General features: G+C 45.5%; 1 protein-coding gene and 1 pseudogene across 2 annotated transcripts; one reads left to right on the forward strand and one right to left on the reverse strand.

Annotated features, from left to right (window-relative positions):
• Nucleotides 1-6,106: 6,106 nt before the first annotated feature.
• Nucleotides 6,107-6,694, reverse strand: LOC127677583 (MICOS complex subunit Mic26-like; annotated as a pseudogene).
• Nucleotides 6,695-8,035: 1,341 nt separating this feature from the next.
• On the forward strand, nucleotides 8,036-13,790 carry Jagn1 (jagunal homolog 1). Of its 2 annotated transcripts, none has more exons than XM_052174545.1 (2): nucleotides 8,036-8,255; nucleotides 12,845-13,790. In XM_052174545.1, the coding sequence occupies exons 1-2, from the start codon at nucleotides 8,167-8,169 to the stop codon at nucleotides 13,305-13,307; spliced, it is 552 nt and encodes a 183-aa protein (XP_052030505.1). In that variant the 5' UTR covers nucleotides 8,036-8,166; the 3' UTR covers nucleotides 13,308-13,790. The 2 variants fall into 2 exon arrangements, with proteins under 2 accessions (XP_052030505.1, XP_052030506.1); XM_052174546.1 differs by having other exon boundaries at nucleotides 8,172-8,262.
• Nucleotides 13,791-14,328: the final 538 nt, after the last annotated feature.

Consider the following 14,328-nt stretch of genomic DNA (forward strand, 5'->3'; position numbering starts at 1 on the left):
CCACTCCCCTGGCCCTCAGCCCTAGCTGGGGAAAAGAGCACAGGGAATGAGTTCGAAACTCTCCCCTAGGGATTTCAAGTCAGACTGAGTTCCAGAAAGCCCTGAAACAGGGAAGAAGGCATGTTTCGAAAGCTTTAGAAGAGGTGCTGCCCATGGCACTGGGCAAGAGGGCACAGAAAGCAATAGATGAGGCCCGTGGGCTGAGTTCTGCCCCCACACAGGCCGTCTGGGCTCACATAAGTTGTCTTCTGTGAGCCCTGGATTTTTCTCCTCTGTATAAGGAGTAGTATAATCCATGGTGAAGTCAGGCGTGGTGGCTCAGAGCTGTCATCTCAACACTTGGTAGACTGAGGCGTGAGGAGGGCCATGCTATAGAGATGGCTCTGTCTCACAATCAAAAACACACACGATAAAAACATTTGCAACTTAGGTGCTCAATGGATAAAGTGATTGTTATTGATAATATGATATGTGTAATAAAATCAGAGATTAGCACAAGGTGAAATGTATAATATCAAAATAAAAATATCTTGCTAAGAGAGGTAGCTCATGCCCATAATGCCTACAATCCCAGAACCTGGGAAGCCAAGACAGGAAGACTGCCATGGATGAAGCTAGCCTTGGCTATAGGAAGGTTGTAGACTAGACTGGGCTTCCGAGTGTCAACCTGGCATGAGAAAGGGGGTGAGAAATCACAGACCTTGGGTATAGTGAAATATAGGACTCAAGAGACAGGGATGGGAAGACAATCTCCGATCCAAGACAAGCTATACAGTCTCAGAAAAAAAGTATAAAATCTGTAATCGTGCTGGGTGGGGGTGGTGGCACACTCCTGTAATCCCAGCACTTGGGAGGCAGAGGCAGGCAGATTTCTGAGTTCGAGGCCAGCCTGATTTACAAAGTGAGTTCCAGGACAGCCAGGGCTACACAGAGAAACCCTGTCTCGAAAAAACAATCAAACAAACAAACAAAAACAAAAAACAACAACAAAAAAAACTGTAATTGTTCATTACGGATACTACCCCTAAAAAAAATAAAAATTAGGCCAGCAAGATGACCCATTGAGTCAAAACACACACACACACAGACACACACACACATACACACTTATATACACAGACACATACATATGCACACACACATACATATATACACACAGACAGACACACACATACATACATACACACAGACAGAAAGACACACACGTACATGCACACACACACACACATACACACACACACACACACTATGTCTTCATTAAAACATCTACAAAAATGTTCATATTATTCCAGGAGTTGGAGAGCTGTCTCAGTGGTCAAGGACACTGGCTGCCTCCCTAGAGGACCCAGGTTCTATTACCAACACCCATATGGTGACTCACAATTGTTTATAACCCTAGTTCCGGGGATCTGTCACCACCGTGGACACTGCATGTGTATGGTACAGAACACTACACCAGAGTGCTACAACTAAAGGTGTGTGCCACCAAACCTGGCTAAAATGAGCACATTATATGCTTGGCACAGCTATAGGCACAGCTAGTTGGGACGCTGATTCAAACCTTAAGGCAGCAACATGAAGACGGAGACACACAGCCTTTCTGCCTGTCTGGTGGGGACTCACTGGCCCTCATGGTGTGTATTATTTAGAGCTAAGTCAACCCCTGGAAGAGGTAGCATTTTTCATTGAGCACTTTGAGTGTGTGCCACTGATAATCCATCAGAAAGCCGGACATCCTGAGCCCACACCTGGAGGAGCCGACTGGAGAACAGGATCGAGCGAGCGATTGGAGCCGGGAGGGGTGATGCACACCTCCCTCTCACCCTGAGCCTCCAGAGGCTGACAGGCAAACATCACCAGCCCAAGCCAGCCTGGGCCACACAGTGAAAGGTCTTACTTCAAAAAAAGTTTTGTGTATTTATTTGTTGTTTCATTTTGTTTCTTTGGTTTCTAATAAGCATGTTCTGGGAAAAAAAAACAAATCAAAACAATGTAGTTGGCATGGTAGCTCAGGCCTGGGATCCCAGCACTTGGGAGGCAGAGGCAGGCTGACTGCTTTGAGTTTACGGTCCCCCTGGATTACAGAATGAGTTGCAGGCCAGCATGGATTATAGAGTAAGGCCTTGTCTTAGTTAGGGTTTTACTGCTGTGCACAGACACCATGACCAAGCCAACTCTTATAAGGACAGCATTTAATAGGGATTGCCTTGGGCTGGAGAGATGGCTCAGTGGTTAAGAGCACTGACTGCTCTTCCAAAGGTCCTGAGTTCAATTCCCAGCAACCACATGGTGGCTCACAACCATCTGTAAAGAGATCTGATGCCCTCTTCTGGTGTGTCTGAAGGTAGCTACAGTGTACTTAGATATAATAATAACTAAATCTTAAAAAAAAAAATAGGGACTGCCTTACAGGTTCAGAGGTTCAGTTTATTATCAACAAAGTGAAAACATGGCAGTCTCCAGGCAGGCACATTGCAGGAGGAGCTGAGAGTTCTACGTCTTCATCTGAAGACTGATAGAAGACTGGCTTCCAGGCAGCTAGGATGAGGATCTTTTTTTTTTTTTTAAGATTTATTTATTTCATATATATGAGTGCACTGTAGCTGTCTTCAGACACACCAGAAGAAGGCATCTGATTCCATTACAGATGGTTGTGAGCCACTATGTGGTTGCTGGAGCTCGAACTTAGAATCTCTGGAAGAGCAGTCAGTGCTCTTAACCACTGGGCCATCTCTCCAGCCCTAGGATGAGTATCTTAAACCCCACACCCACAGTGACACACTTCCTTCAATAAGGCCACACCTCCTAATAGTGCCACTCCCTGGACCAAGCACATTCAAACCATCACAGAGCTTGACTTTCAAACGATATGAGGGCCATCAAAATGGCTCTGTGGGTACTTACAAATTCAATGAATTCAATCATTGGGATCCACATAATGGAAAGAACTTACTTCTTGGGTCACCTTCTGACCTTCCCACAAGCCCTGTGTGTATATATCACACACATTAAATAAATTAGTATAAAAGATAAAAATTAAGAAAGCCCATAAACAAACAACAACAAATAGAATGTGGAAGGACAACAAATGTCGGAAGAACTGAATGGTTTGTGGACCCAGAGAGTGAGAAGAGTTGTACTCCAACAGGTGTGAAGACAATCGACTGTCCTGGGGGGGAATTGGTGAGATGATACCATCAGAGCAAAAAGAAAGCCAAGTAGGCCTGTTGTTCCCTCCCTTGGGAGATGGTAGAGGCAGAAGGATCAGGAGTTCAAGATCATGTCATCTACAGAAAGTGAGTTCTGGGCTAGCCTGGGCTACATGAGACCCTGTCTCATAAATAAATAAATAAATAAATAAATAAATAAATAAATAAAGGAAAAGAAAAGACGTGGTGCAATAGATTTGAGATGGAACACAAATAGCTCAACCCTCAGACAGACACTGGAGCCAGGACAAAGTCCAAGTGAAGCAGTTCCCCAAGGACGTTCTAGGCAAAGGGTCAGGCCCCTCCCTTCCACATTCACGCCCCAAACATTTATTGAACATTCCATGTGTACTTGGTGTCTCTTGATAGATAGACCAGAGGCTGACTCAAGGAACTGGCACACTAAGTTTATCACAGGAGGCACCAAGGGGTTAAAGAACAAAACAGAAAACCAGACTTCCTGCAACGGACCACCAGTAGGGATTCATAAGTGTGCTTTGGGTGAAGACCCTTTGGGTCTCATTGATGTTAATATCTCAATAAACACTCCTTGAATGTTTACACACAATCAGGCACTCTGAGATACAGATACCACCAGTACGCTGAGACGCAGGGACAGAGGTCTCAGCTCTGGTCCCTGTCTTTGGAATTCACATTGGGGAGGGAAAGCAACAGGTGCATCATGGGAAGATCTCTCTAGACACTTCAGGATAGAAAAGCACTGTGTCTGTAACTCAGCCAAGGGGCAGAAACTTGCAAAGGGCAGTTAATCCCAGTGCCTGGATGGCAGAGGTAGGCAGATAGATCTCGGGGAGTTCAGGCCTAACCCACTCTACAGAGTGAGTACCAGGGTTATGTAGAGAGATCCTGTAGCTCTGCAAAAAAAGAAAGAAAGAAAGAAAGAAAGAAAGAAAGAAAGAAAGAAAGAAAGAAAGAAAGAAAGAAAGAAAGAAAGAAAGAAAGAAAGAAAGAAAGAAAGAAAAAAGGGAGGGAGGGAGGAAGGAAGGAAAGAAGGAAAGAAAGAAGGAAAGAAAGAGGAAAGAAAGAAGGAAAGAAAGAGAAAGAGGGGGGCTGGGAGATAGCTCATAGATAGAGCAGGGTTGCTTTACAGAGGATCTAGGTTTGGTCACAGCACCCACATAGTGGTTTACAACTGTCTGTAATTCCAGTTCCACTGGATCTGACACCCTCTTCTGTCCTCTGGGTACCAGGCATCCACATTGGGCACATGTATATATACAAACAAAACATTAATAAAATAATAAATCATATTTTAAAAGCTTGATACATTCAACTATTCTTCATTGGGGCAGAAAGATTGGTCAGCAATTACTGCTCTTCCAGAGAACTGGCGTGGGGTTCTCAGCACCAACTTAAGGCAACGTATGACCATTTGTAACTCCAGATTCAACCTCTTCTTGGGTTTCCACAGACACCCACACACATGTGCATATACACACATGTACACACACACATACACAAACATGTATATTCTTTAAGCCAGATTTGTGATACTATGAGAAAAATAAAAAACCCAAGAAGCCAGGTACAGTGGCACATGCCTTTAGCTCCAATATGTGGGAGGCTACAGAGAACCAGACAAGGAAGTGAGGCCAACTTGAAGAGCATCAAGAGACCCTAGCTCTCCTGAACCTTCCTTCCCTCTCTCTCCCTCTTCCCCAATCTATATATGTTCAGAAAACAAACAATACAATAGAAATATGAAGAATGAATAGAAACACAGTCAGAATAAGTAAAAATTGTCATTGAACATACGAAATGATAATATCACAGAAATAGAACTGCATTTTTAAACCATGTATGTGACCCCCCCAAAAAAATAAAACACAGGACTGAAGAGATGGCTCAGTGTTTATGAGCACCTGCTGTTCTTGCAAAGGGCCCAGGTTGTTTTATTTTGTTGAGATAGGGTCTCACTATGTAGCTCTGACTGTCCTAGAATTCACCTTGTAGATCAGGCTAGCCCTGCATGTATGTCTGTACACCAAATGCACACCTGATGTCAGAGGAGGAGGCCAGAAGAGGGCATCGACTCCACTGGAACTGGAGTTATAGCTGGTGTGAACTGCATGATGGGAATGGTGCTTGGCTTGTCTGCAAGGACAGCTAATGCTCTTTAGACCTCTTGTCTAGCTCCTGATACTTGTTTTTAAGAAATTTGCTTTTTGTTTTGAATTAATAAATGTTAGGAAAATTGGAAATATAGTGAGAAAATCTGTCTTAATTAGGGTTTTACTGCTGTGAACAGACACCGTGACCAAGGCAACTCTTAGAAAGGACAACATTTAATTGGGGCTGGCTTACAGGTTGAGAGGTTCCATTATCATCAAGGCAGGAACATGGCAGCATCCAGGCAGGCATGGTGCAGGAGGAGCTGAGAGTTCTACATCTTCATCTGAAGGCTGCTAGCAGAAGACTGGCTTCTAGACAGCTAGGATGAGGGTCTTAAAGTCCAGAGTGACACACCTACTCCAACAGGGCCACACCTTCTAACAGTGCCACTCCCTGAGCAGAGCATATGCAAACCATCACAGCCTGCATCCTTACCATTTCTTCCTGTAGCTTCTCAGTAATATCTTATCTTATTTTATTTCTTTGAATCCAGATTTTAATTATGTACAGAAATAATGATCTAAGAGAGAGGAGTTCTAAGGCCCATATATTATTTTCATGGAAGGATTGCAGAGTAGTTGGCTTGCACTATGATGCCATCACCCCAAATAGTAAAAAGGCCTAGTATTGTTTTTCCCGAAGAAGAAAGCTAGCTTACTGTATCCAACACCAATTCTGCCCTTTGTCTGTAGAAATACTGATTTGCCTCTGGAGTTTTCAATGTTTATCTATAACTAATTAAAATGGACAGAGCACGGAGCTTTCTATCTATTTCCAGGTAAATTATTCACAGTTCCTGGCTTCTGAAAAATTTCCTTCCACAGATCTTCCATGACTACACACCCTCGCAATATGCAGTCATATCACTTCTCCCGCTGACCTGGCCAATGGTGAGAGATAGCTTTTCATGGATAGTAGACAGAGACACCTAATCCCATGAACAAAAGAGTAGATGCCAGCTTCTTTATTTTTGAACCTCTAGCAAAAAGGAGCTCATCAAAACCAATAACAATGAGTCTTGGGGGAAATCCAGGAGGCCTTTTGGAGATATTAGTTGTCTACTCCCTGCTGGATGAAGGTTTCCACCTTGGGGTTTAGTTTGGGAGTATGTTTCCTGAAACCAACTTGTTATGTGGCTCACAATGATGTTAGAGTTGTGAGATAGTTTCTTCAAGTTGAGTCCTTGGCATCTCCTTATATTTAGATCGATGCCTAGGGGCTGAGTAAACTGAAAGCTCATTGATCCCCGTGTAATTTTTGTGAGGTGAGTCTTTTGTGGGTGCTGCATAGACCCTGAAGGTGAGCAGGCTCAGACTGGCAGGCCCCACAGATCTCTGAATTACCCCGAGCATGTTGCTGGCAGCCCCAGCTCTGACAGAGTCCTTGAGCAATATTTTAACTCAAAGATCTTCCACATTCAGCTTTTAAGCCACTGGATTATTTCCTGCTTCTGCTACTGAAGCAGACTTCATCTTTATCCTCTTTAGCCCATTCTCCATAGAATAACTAGATATGTGCAGATGGGTGGGTAGATAGGTAGGTAGATAGGTAGGTAGATGAGATCTCATTGTATGACCTCAAACTCATGCTTCGACTTCCCAAGTGTTGTGATCACTCCTATGCCTAGTACAAACCATTTGGTTGCCTTTTAGAAAATTAATTTAAAAAATGTTGTGTGTGTATGGTTATTTGGCCTGCTTGTAGGTCTGTGTACCATATGTATGCAGTGCCTGCTTCCGCCAGAAGAGGGCGCCAGATACTCTGGACCTGGAGTTTCAGTCAGTTGTGAGCTGTAGGTGTTAGGAGCCAAACCCCAAAGGGTTGAAAAGATGGATCAGTGGTTTCTTGAAAAGCACCCGAGTTGGGTTTCCAGGGCCTGCATGGCGGCTCACAACAAAAGCTCCAGTTCCAGGGCATTTGGGGGTTTGATGTCCTTCCTCTCCTGACTTCCCCTAGCACCAGGCATGCATTTGGTGCACAGACAGAAACACATCGGGCTTGAAGAGCACTCTGAGTTCAAGGTTATCCATATAGCAGCTTCCAGGACATAGAGAGACTCTGTCTCAATAAAACAGTCTGGGTCCTTTGCAAGAACAGCGGGTGCTCTTAAACACTGAGCCAGCCACCTCTTTCCAGCTATCTATCTATCTATCTATCTATCTATCTATCTATCTATCAGTCTAGCTAGGCAGGTCTTAAGAATATAATCACACCTTGAGAGACTGAAGCAAAAAGATTGTCCTGAGTTCGAGACCAGCATGAGGCACATGAAACCCTGTCTCAGGAATAAAAACTTAGGGTTTGGGTAGGCTGTTAAGAGCCCAATAGATCTAAGTTCAAATCCCAGAACTCACATTATAGCTAATAAGTCCCCTTCAAGCCTCTGCAGGCACAAAAAAAAAAAAAAAAAAAAAAAAAACACGGTGGGTGCACAGACAAAACACCCATACACAAGTAATTTTTAAAATGCTTTATAATGAAGTTAAAAGGGGGTTTGCTAGGGGCTTGGCTGGTCGGCATTAACGACTTGGGCTTCGGTTCTGCCCGATGGAATCTCTGGGCAGGCCCGCGAGCTATTTCTAGGGACTAAGTTGATTCTGCAATCGCTCTCTGCTCTGGGAGATGCAGGGAACAGCAGAAAGGCCAAGAACGCATGCGCGAAGAAGAAACCACAGAGTCAGTCCTCCCAGGATAGAGAGGCCGGAAGTTCTCCCGAAGCTACACGCCGTGTAGTGGAAGCCGAGGCGGCAGGAAAGTGGTTTGCTGGGTGCTTGGCTGGGTGGGCGAGCCGGAGGGTCGACATTAGGGTCCTTGGTTCTACAGGATGGCGTCTCGGGCAGGCCCGCGAGCGGCTGGCACCGACGGCAGCGACTTTCAGCACCGGGAGCGCGTCGCCTTGCACTACCAAATGAGGTAGGAGGTGAGCCAGGACTACCAAGGCCTTTCCCGGCGGAGCCTGCAGGTCCTGGGAAGGACGTCAGTGGTCCTCACGCTGTCGCCCCCCAGCCAGTTGCCGTGCACCCGCCAGGTCCCTTGCTCCCGCGAACTCTGCTCTGCTTCCAGGCCGAGGAATCCCCGTGGCCCGCCTTGGTCCGCTTGTGCTTTGAGGGGATCCAGCCTGCACAGGCACAGGGTTCGGGGCTGGCCCCCCTGGTTGACCTTGGTTGGGATCACCACTTTTCTATTTCAAGTCGAGGTCCCCAGTAGAGTTCAGGCGGGCCTCGAACTCACAGCCTTCCCCTTAGCCTCCCGAGGGCGTTTTGAGCCCACCTGAGGTTGGTGCTGAGAACCAAACCCAGAAGGATGACAAGCCATCTTTCTAACCACAGGTCAGAAGTGATTTTGTAAGCTAGACCCTTGTATGTGGTCCAGACCCGCCTCCACAGCAGCAAGTGCTCATAATCAGAGCCTTCTCTCCAGCCCCCATGCCGGTTATTTCTAATTGGAGTCTCAGTTCTAACGTCTTCAGAGGGAGAAAATCCTCATAATTTTTAGGTTTTGGAGAGGAGTTAGACCCAGCATAGGCGCTACCACGTGGTAGCTGCTAGACTTGGGGCTGTCTGGGTGTGGATGGTAAAAGGTGGGCCCGTCCAAACTGAGGTTTAGGGATATGTCCATTTAAGGAGATTTTTCTTCATTCTTTTATATGTTTGATAAATCCTTACTGGCTATCTATCCATTATGTATTGTGTTAGGCACTGTGGCTATACCAGTGTGCAAAAAATAGACCTGTTATTTGGTTTCATGTCATACTTTCAATAAAGTTTTTGTTTTTTAAATCTTAAGCACTATGAGAACCAGAAATGTTAATCACACGCATTGTCTCTTTACTGGGAGAGATATATAACCTATTTCCTGGTAACCTTTGCTCTGTGTGGCTGAGACCATATCAGATTCTCCCCTAGACCTTTATCAGGAGTTTGTCGATCTGTAGACCCCTTCTTTCTTTCCCTCCCTTTCTTCCCTCCCTCCCTCCTTTCCTTTTGGTTTTTCCGTATGGGGTTTCTCGGTGTAGTCCTGACTTTTTTGAAACTCACTCTGTAGACCAGGCTGGCGTCAAACTCAAGAGACCCACCTGCCTCCGACTCCTAAGTGATAGAATTAAAGGTGTGTGACCACCTGTAAACCCCATCTTTATGAATGATGTCACATGAAGTTTATAAAGAGTTTCAATGCAGTCATGTCTTGAGCTGATTGTGCACATGGGATTGAATTAATTATCTGTTGAAGGCCAGCTCTGACAGTGTGTTCAGCGATCCAGGTGGGGACGTGGGGTCGGCAGAGTGTGAAGCAGGCACACACACTCACAGACTTGGTGGATGATGCAGTCTGCAACACGCCCCAACAACTTTACATATATAGACACATACGCACATTTACATACAACAACTTTACATATATAGACACATGCACACATTTGGTAGATGAAGCAAGGCTCCAACAGGTCTTTCACTCACAGCTTATATATTTCAGCAAAATCTTTGAAGTAGCACAAGAATCACAGTGTGGGTACATTCTGTTTTTCTTTTCTTTTTTTTTTTTTAAAGATTTATTTATTTTATGTATATGAGTACACTGTAGCTATCTTCAGACATACCAGAAGAGGGCATCTGATCCCATTACAGATGGCTGTGAGCCACCATGTGGTTGCTGGGAGTTGAACTCAGGACCTCTGGAAGAGCAGTCAGTGCTCTTAACCACTGAGCCATCTCTCTAGCCCCATTCTGTTTTTCTTTAAGTGAACAATTACAATGAGTGTCTTAGTCAGGGTTTGTATTCCTGCACAAACATAATGACCAAGAAGCAAGTTGAGGAGGAAAGGTTTCATTTAGCCTACACTTCCACATTGTTGTTCATCACTAAAGGAAGTCAGAACTGGAACTCGGGCAGGTCAGGAAGCAGGAGCTGATGCAGAAGCCATGGAGGGATGTTTCTTACTGGCTTGCTTCCCCTGGCTTGCTCAGCCTGCTCTCTTATAGAACCCAAGAATACCAGCCCAGGGATGGCCCCACCCACAAGGGGCCCTCCCCACTTGATCACTAATTGAAAAAATGCCCCACAGCTGGATCTCATGGAGGCACTTCCCCAACTGAAGCTCCTTTCTCTGTGACAGCTCCAGCCTGTGTCAAGTTGACACACAAAACCAGCCAGTACAATGAGTGTACATTTAAAAAAAGGTTCCCCAATACCTTTACATGATGCAATGTTTTATGTATTATGCATGAGAAAAAACAAATAATTCCCAAGAACCCACATTCATTTGTAACTAAGCAGCTTGTTATAGATTAACAAGGTGTGAGCAAGCAATGTTCTCAGCCGGTTTCTCTCACTGGCAGGCTGCAATTTGAAAGAAAAAAAATGAAAGACAAAGGAATGATTATTATTTATCTTTAAAAAATAATCTTATAAAAATCTTAAAAGAATCATAAACCTAAGCTTTTATATAAGAAACAACCAGTCATTTCTACTTTAAATCCTCAGGGTGCACACCTACTATTAGCAAATTTTTTATTAAATCATATCAGGAAGCTGAGGGCAAAAATGAGTACAAGAAATTAATCATCTTGATCAAAAGAGGCGGGTCATCCAGAGCGGCCCGGCTGTCTTTGTTCTTGTTCCCTGACCTTCAAAAACACCCCTAGCTCAGGATTTAAGAGTGTGCCTTTCTAAATTGTTCCCCAAGATCTTCTACATCAAGGCCACTAACTAAAACTTTTGTTTTTTTTTTCTGATTTTTCGAGACAGGGTTTCTCTATGTAACCCTGGCTGTCCTGGAACTCACTCTGTAGACCAGACTGGCCTCGAACTCAGAAATCCGCCTGCCTCTGCCTCCCAAGTGCTGGGATTAAAGGTGTTAAAGGCGTGCGCCACTACCACCTGGCAACTAAAACATCTTAATCTAACTTTACTAACAATCTACGTCTCCAAGTCCTTTCTAAGGGTGGTGGATGGATTGTTAATTGCTCCAGCAGCCAATTAAAGTGCCTGCTTGAAAAAGATCAATCACAGGAGCTGGAGAGATGGCTCAGTGGTTAAGAACACTGACTGCTCTTCCGAAGGTCCTGAGTTCAAATCCCAGCAACCACATGGTGGCTCACACCCATCTGTAATGAAATCTGGCACTCTCTTCTGGTGTGTTTTTTTTTAAAAAAAAAAAAAACAAAAAAAAAAAGAAAGAAAAAGATCATTCACTATTTGTAAGTGCTAGGAACACTGCACAGTGAGGGGCTGGAGACCCCCTTAGATTAGGGGTGACGTGATGGCTGTGAGGACAAGCAGAGATGCGCCATGACAGCCTGAGGGCCTCAGGACACAGTCCTCAGGGCTGGGCCTCTCAGGCCCAGGCATTGTGGGTGTGCTAACCAGTTCTAAAGCTGTTTGTTGTTCATCTTTGCGCAGGCCTCCATAGTTATCACCAGGAAAGTGTTCACCAAAACATCCTAAATAGGCCTAAAAAACTACTTGGGGTCCAGCTGCTGAGGTGTGAGATACCACTAGATGTTGAGCTGTGCTACCTCATGAAGATTATTTACTTGGGGGGGGGTTGTAGAGACCCTCCCCCCTCTCCCCACCCCCCCCCAATGGCTCAGCTATAAGAGGCATGGACGTGGTGCCCACATACACGGAAGATAAGGTTTTTTAAAAGAACAAAACAAACTAGACCCTGCCTTGAAGGAGCTTGAATGCCAGAGTGATTTTTCTTTTCTCCTTACCCCCCACATTTCCTAAGATGAGTTTATTTTCAACTTTAGGCCCCAATCCTGCTGGAGACCTCATAACCCAAGGTCTCATTTTCAAGCATTCCTAGAGGAGGAACCTTGCTCTTGAGACTGGACAGGATATGAGTGAGACCCAGGGAATTACGACTAAGAGAGACATGCTTCCCTCACAGGACAGCCGCAGCTGGGGAACTATGGAACGCCTGAGCTGTGCTTCTTGTTCCATAGCCTTTGCTTCTGTGACACAAACTTAATTTTAACCACAGCTCAGAATTCTTGCCATGGCTTGGTGAGATGGTGTCTTGTTTTGTGGTTCAGGCCAACCTCCTGCCTCAGCCTCCCAGGGGCTACTGCTGCTCTTCAGCCTTGAAGTCCTACAGTAGTCTTCGAAGTTATCTGTACTGCCTCTCCCGCGTGTCTTGATTTCTTGATACACAAATACATCAGTCCTTACACCTGTCTGCCGGCATGTTTTTGTCTCTGCACAGAATGCTCACCTCCACTAGTCTAGAACCTGGGCTGAAAAAGCTCCTCTACACAGATCGCCTTCTCTGGCGGTCCATCTCATGCTACATTGATTACTCCCTAGGCTATCTTAGGCTTATGTGTATTTACTGAACACTTCATTTTCTAATTACTTTCTTCTCCATCCTTGTACCCTGCCTCTGTCAGAGGCTGCACCATTCACATTGTGTCCATGTGTCCTGTACACATGCCTGGAATACACTTGGTGGTCAGAGCACTTTGAATGACAATTACTTGTCCCTCTGCTCTGCCTTGCAGTGTGACCCTGAAGTATGAAATCAAGAAGCTGATCTACGTGCATCTCGTCATATGGCTGCTGTTGGTTGCCAAGATGAGCGTGGGACACCTGAGGCTCTTGTCACATGACCAGGTGGCCATGCCCTATCAGTGGGAATACCCCTATTTGTTGAGCATTGTGCCCTCTGTCCTGGGCCTCCTCTCCTTCCCTCGGAACAACATTAGCTACCTGGTGCTCTCCATGATCAGCATGGGGCTCTTCTCCATCGCCCCCCTCATTTACGGCAGCATGGAGATGTTCCCTGCAGCACAGCAGCTCTACCGCCATGGCAAGGCCTACCGCTTCCTGTTCGGCTTCTCTGCAGTCTCCGTCATGTACCTGGTGTTGGTCCTGGCAGTCCAAGTCCATGCCTGGCAACTGTACTACAGCAAGAAGCTCTTAGACTCTTGGTTCACGAGCACACAGGAGAAGAAACGGAAGTGAAGCCTGCTTGCTGAACTGCTCTGAGGGTGAAACCTAGGTCTCGCATTGAGCAGCGTGAAGGGGGCTGTTGAGATCTCCATAGACTGCGGCATCTGTGGTGTTAGCACGCTAGGCTCAGATGTTGGCCCAGCGCCTCTGCTACCATCTGCTGAGGGCACAGCTGTAGTATCTAATTTATTCTTGACCAGCTACAGCTGGTGACCAGTGACTGTGAAACACTGCCTGGTTGAACTTGAGGCCCTCTAGAGTTTGGATTTTCCAGACTGAGCCTTATCCTTGCCTTCTCTTGGTCGTATTCCCTACTTCCATTTGTCACCAGTACTAGTAGAGTTCTGGAATAAATCAGTACATGAAAGTCTACTTCAGTCTGTGGGTCACGGGGCGGGCAACATTTGGGAAGTTGCTCCCCTGTGGGCTGTTCTGTTTACTGCAAGCCATTTTAAATTAAAATAAAAAACCTTAATAAAAAGAGTTAAGACTGTCCTATGCCTTGTGTTAGAGATTTGATTGATTTTTAGAGTTCTCTGGGACTGCCCTGGAGAAGAGGATGGGGTAAGGATCAAGCCAGCTGCAGCCCTCTAGCTTTTAGGTGAGAACTACCCTGGGGTGAGGGGCACTGGCTGTTCTTACAGAGGACCCAGGTTCAGTTCTCAGCACACATGTGGTGTCTCAAAACCATTTGTAACTACCGTCCCAGGGTACTTGATACCTCCTTCCTGCCTGTGGAGATACTTGATGGGCATGAAGTACTAAGACAGACGTGCAGGCAGAGCACTCAGGCACAGAAAATAGAGCAGGTGAGCTCTGGCTGGCCTGGAACCCACTGTGTAGAACAGACTGAGCTCACACTCAGACTTGGGCCTTTGCCTGCCTACTATAGGGATTAAAAGTTTAGTCCTTTGTGTGTCTAAAACTGTATAGTAGTGTCCAAAATGATGTTTAAAAATATGCTTGTAGGGACTATGTTAGTTCCCACTGACTGACAGATAGCATGAGGCAGGGGATTAATGGGCTCTTCCTC

Source organism: Apodemus sylvaticus, chromosome 2 (genome assembly GCF_947179515.1).
Source record: "Apodemus sylvaticus chromosome 2, mApoSyl1.1, whole genome shotgun sequence".
NCBI classification, from domain to species: Eukaryota; Metazoa; Chordata; class Mammalia; order Rodentia; family Muridae; genus Apodemus; species Apodemus sylvaticus.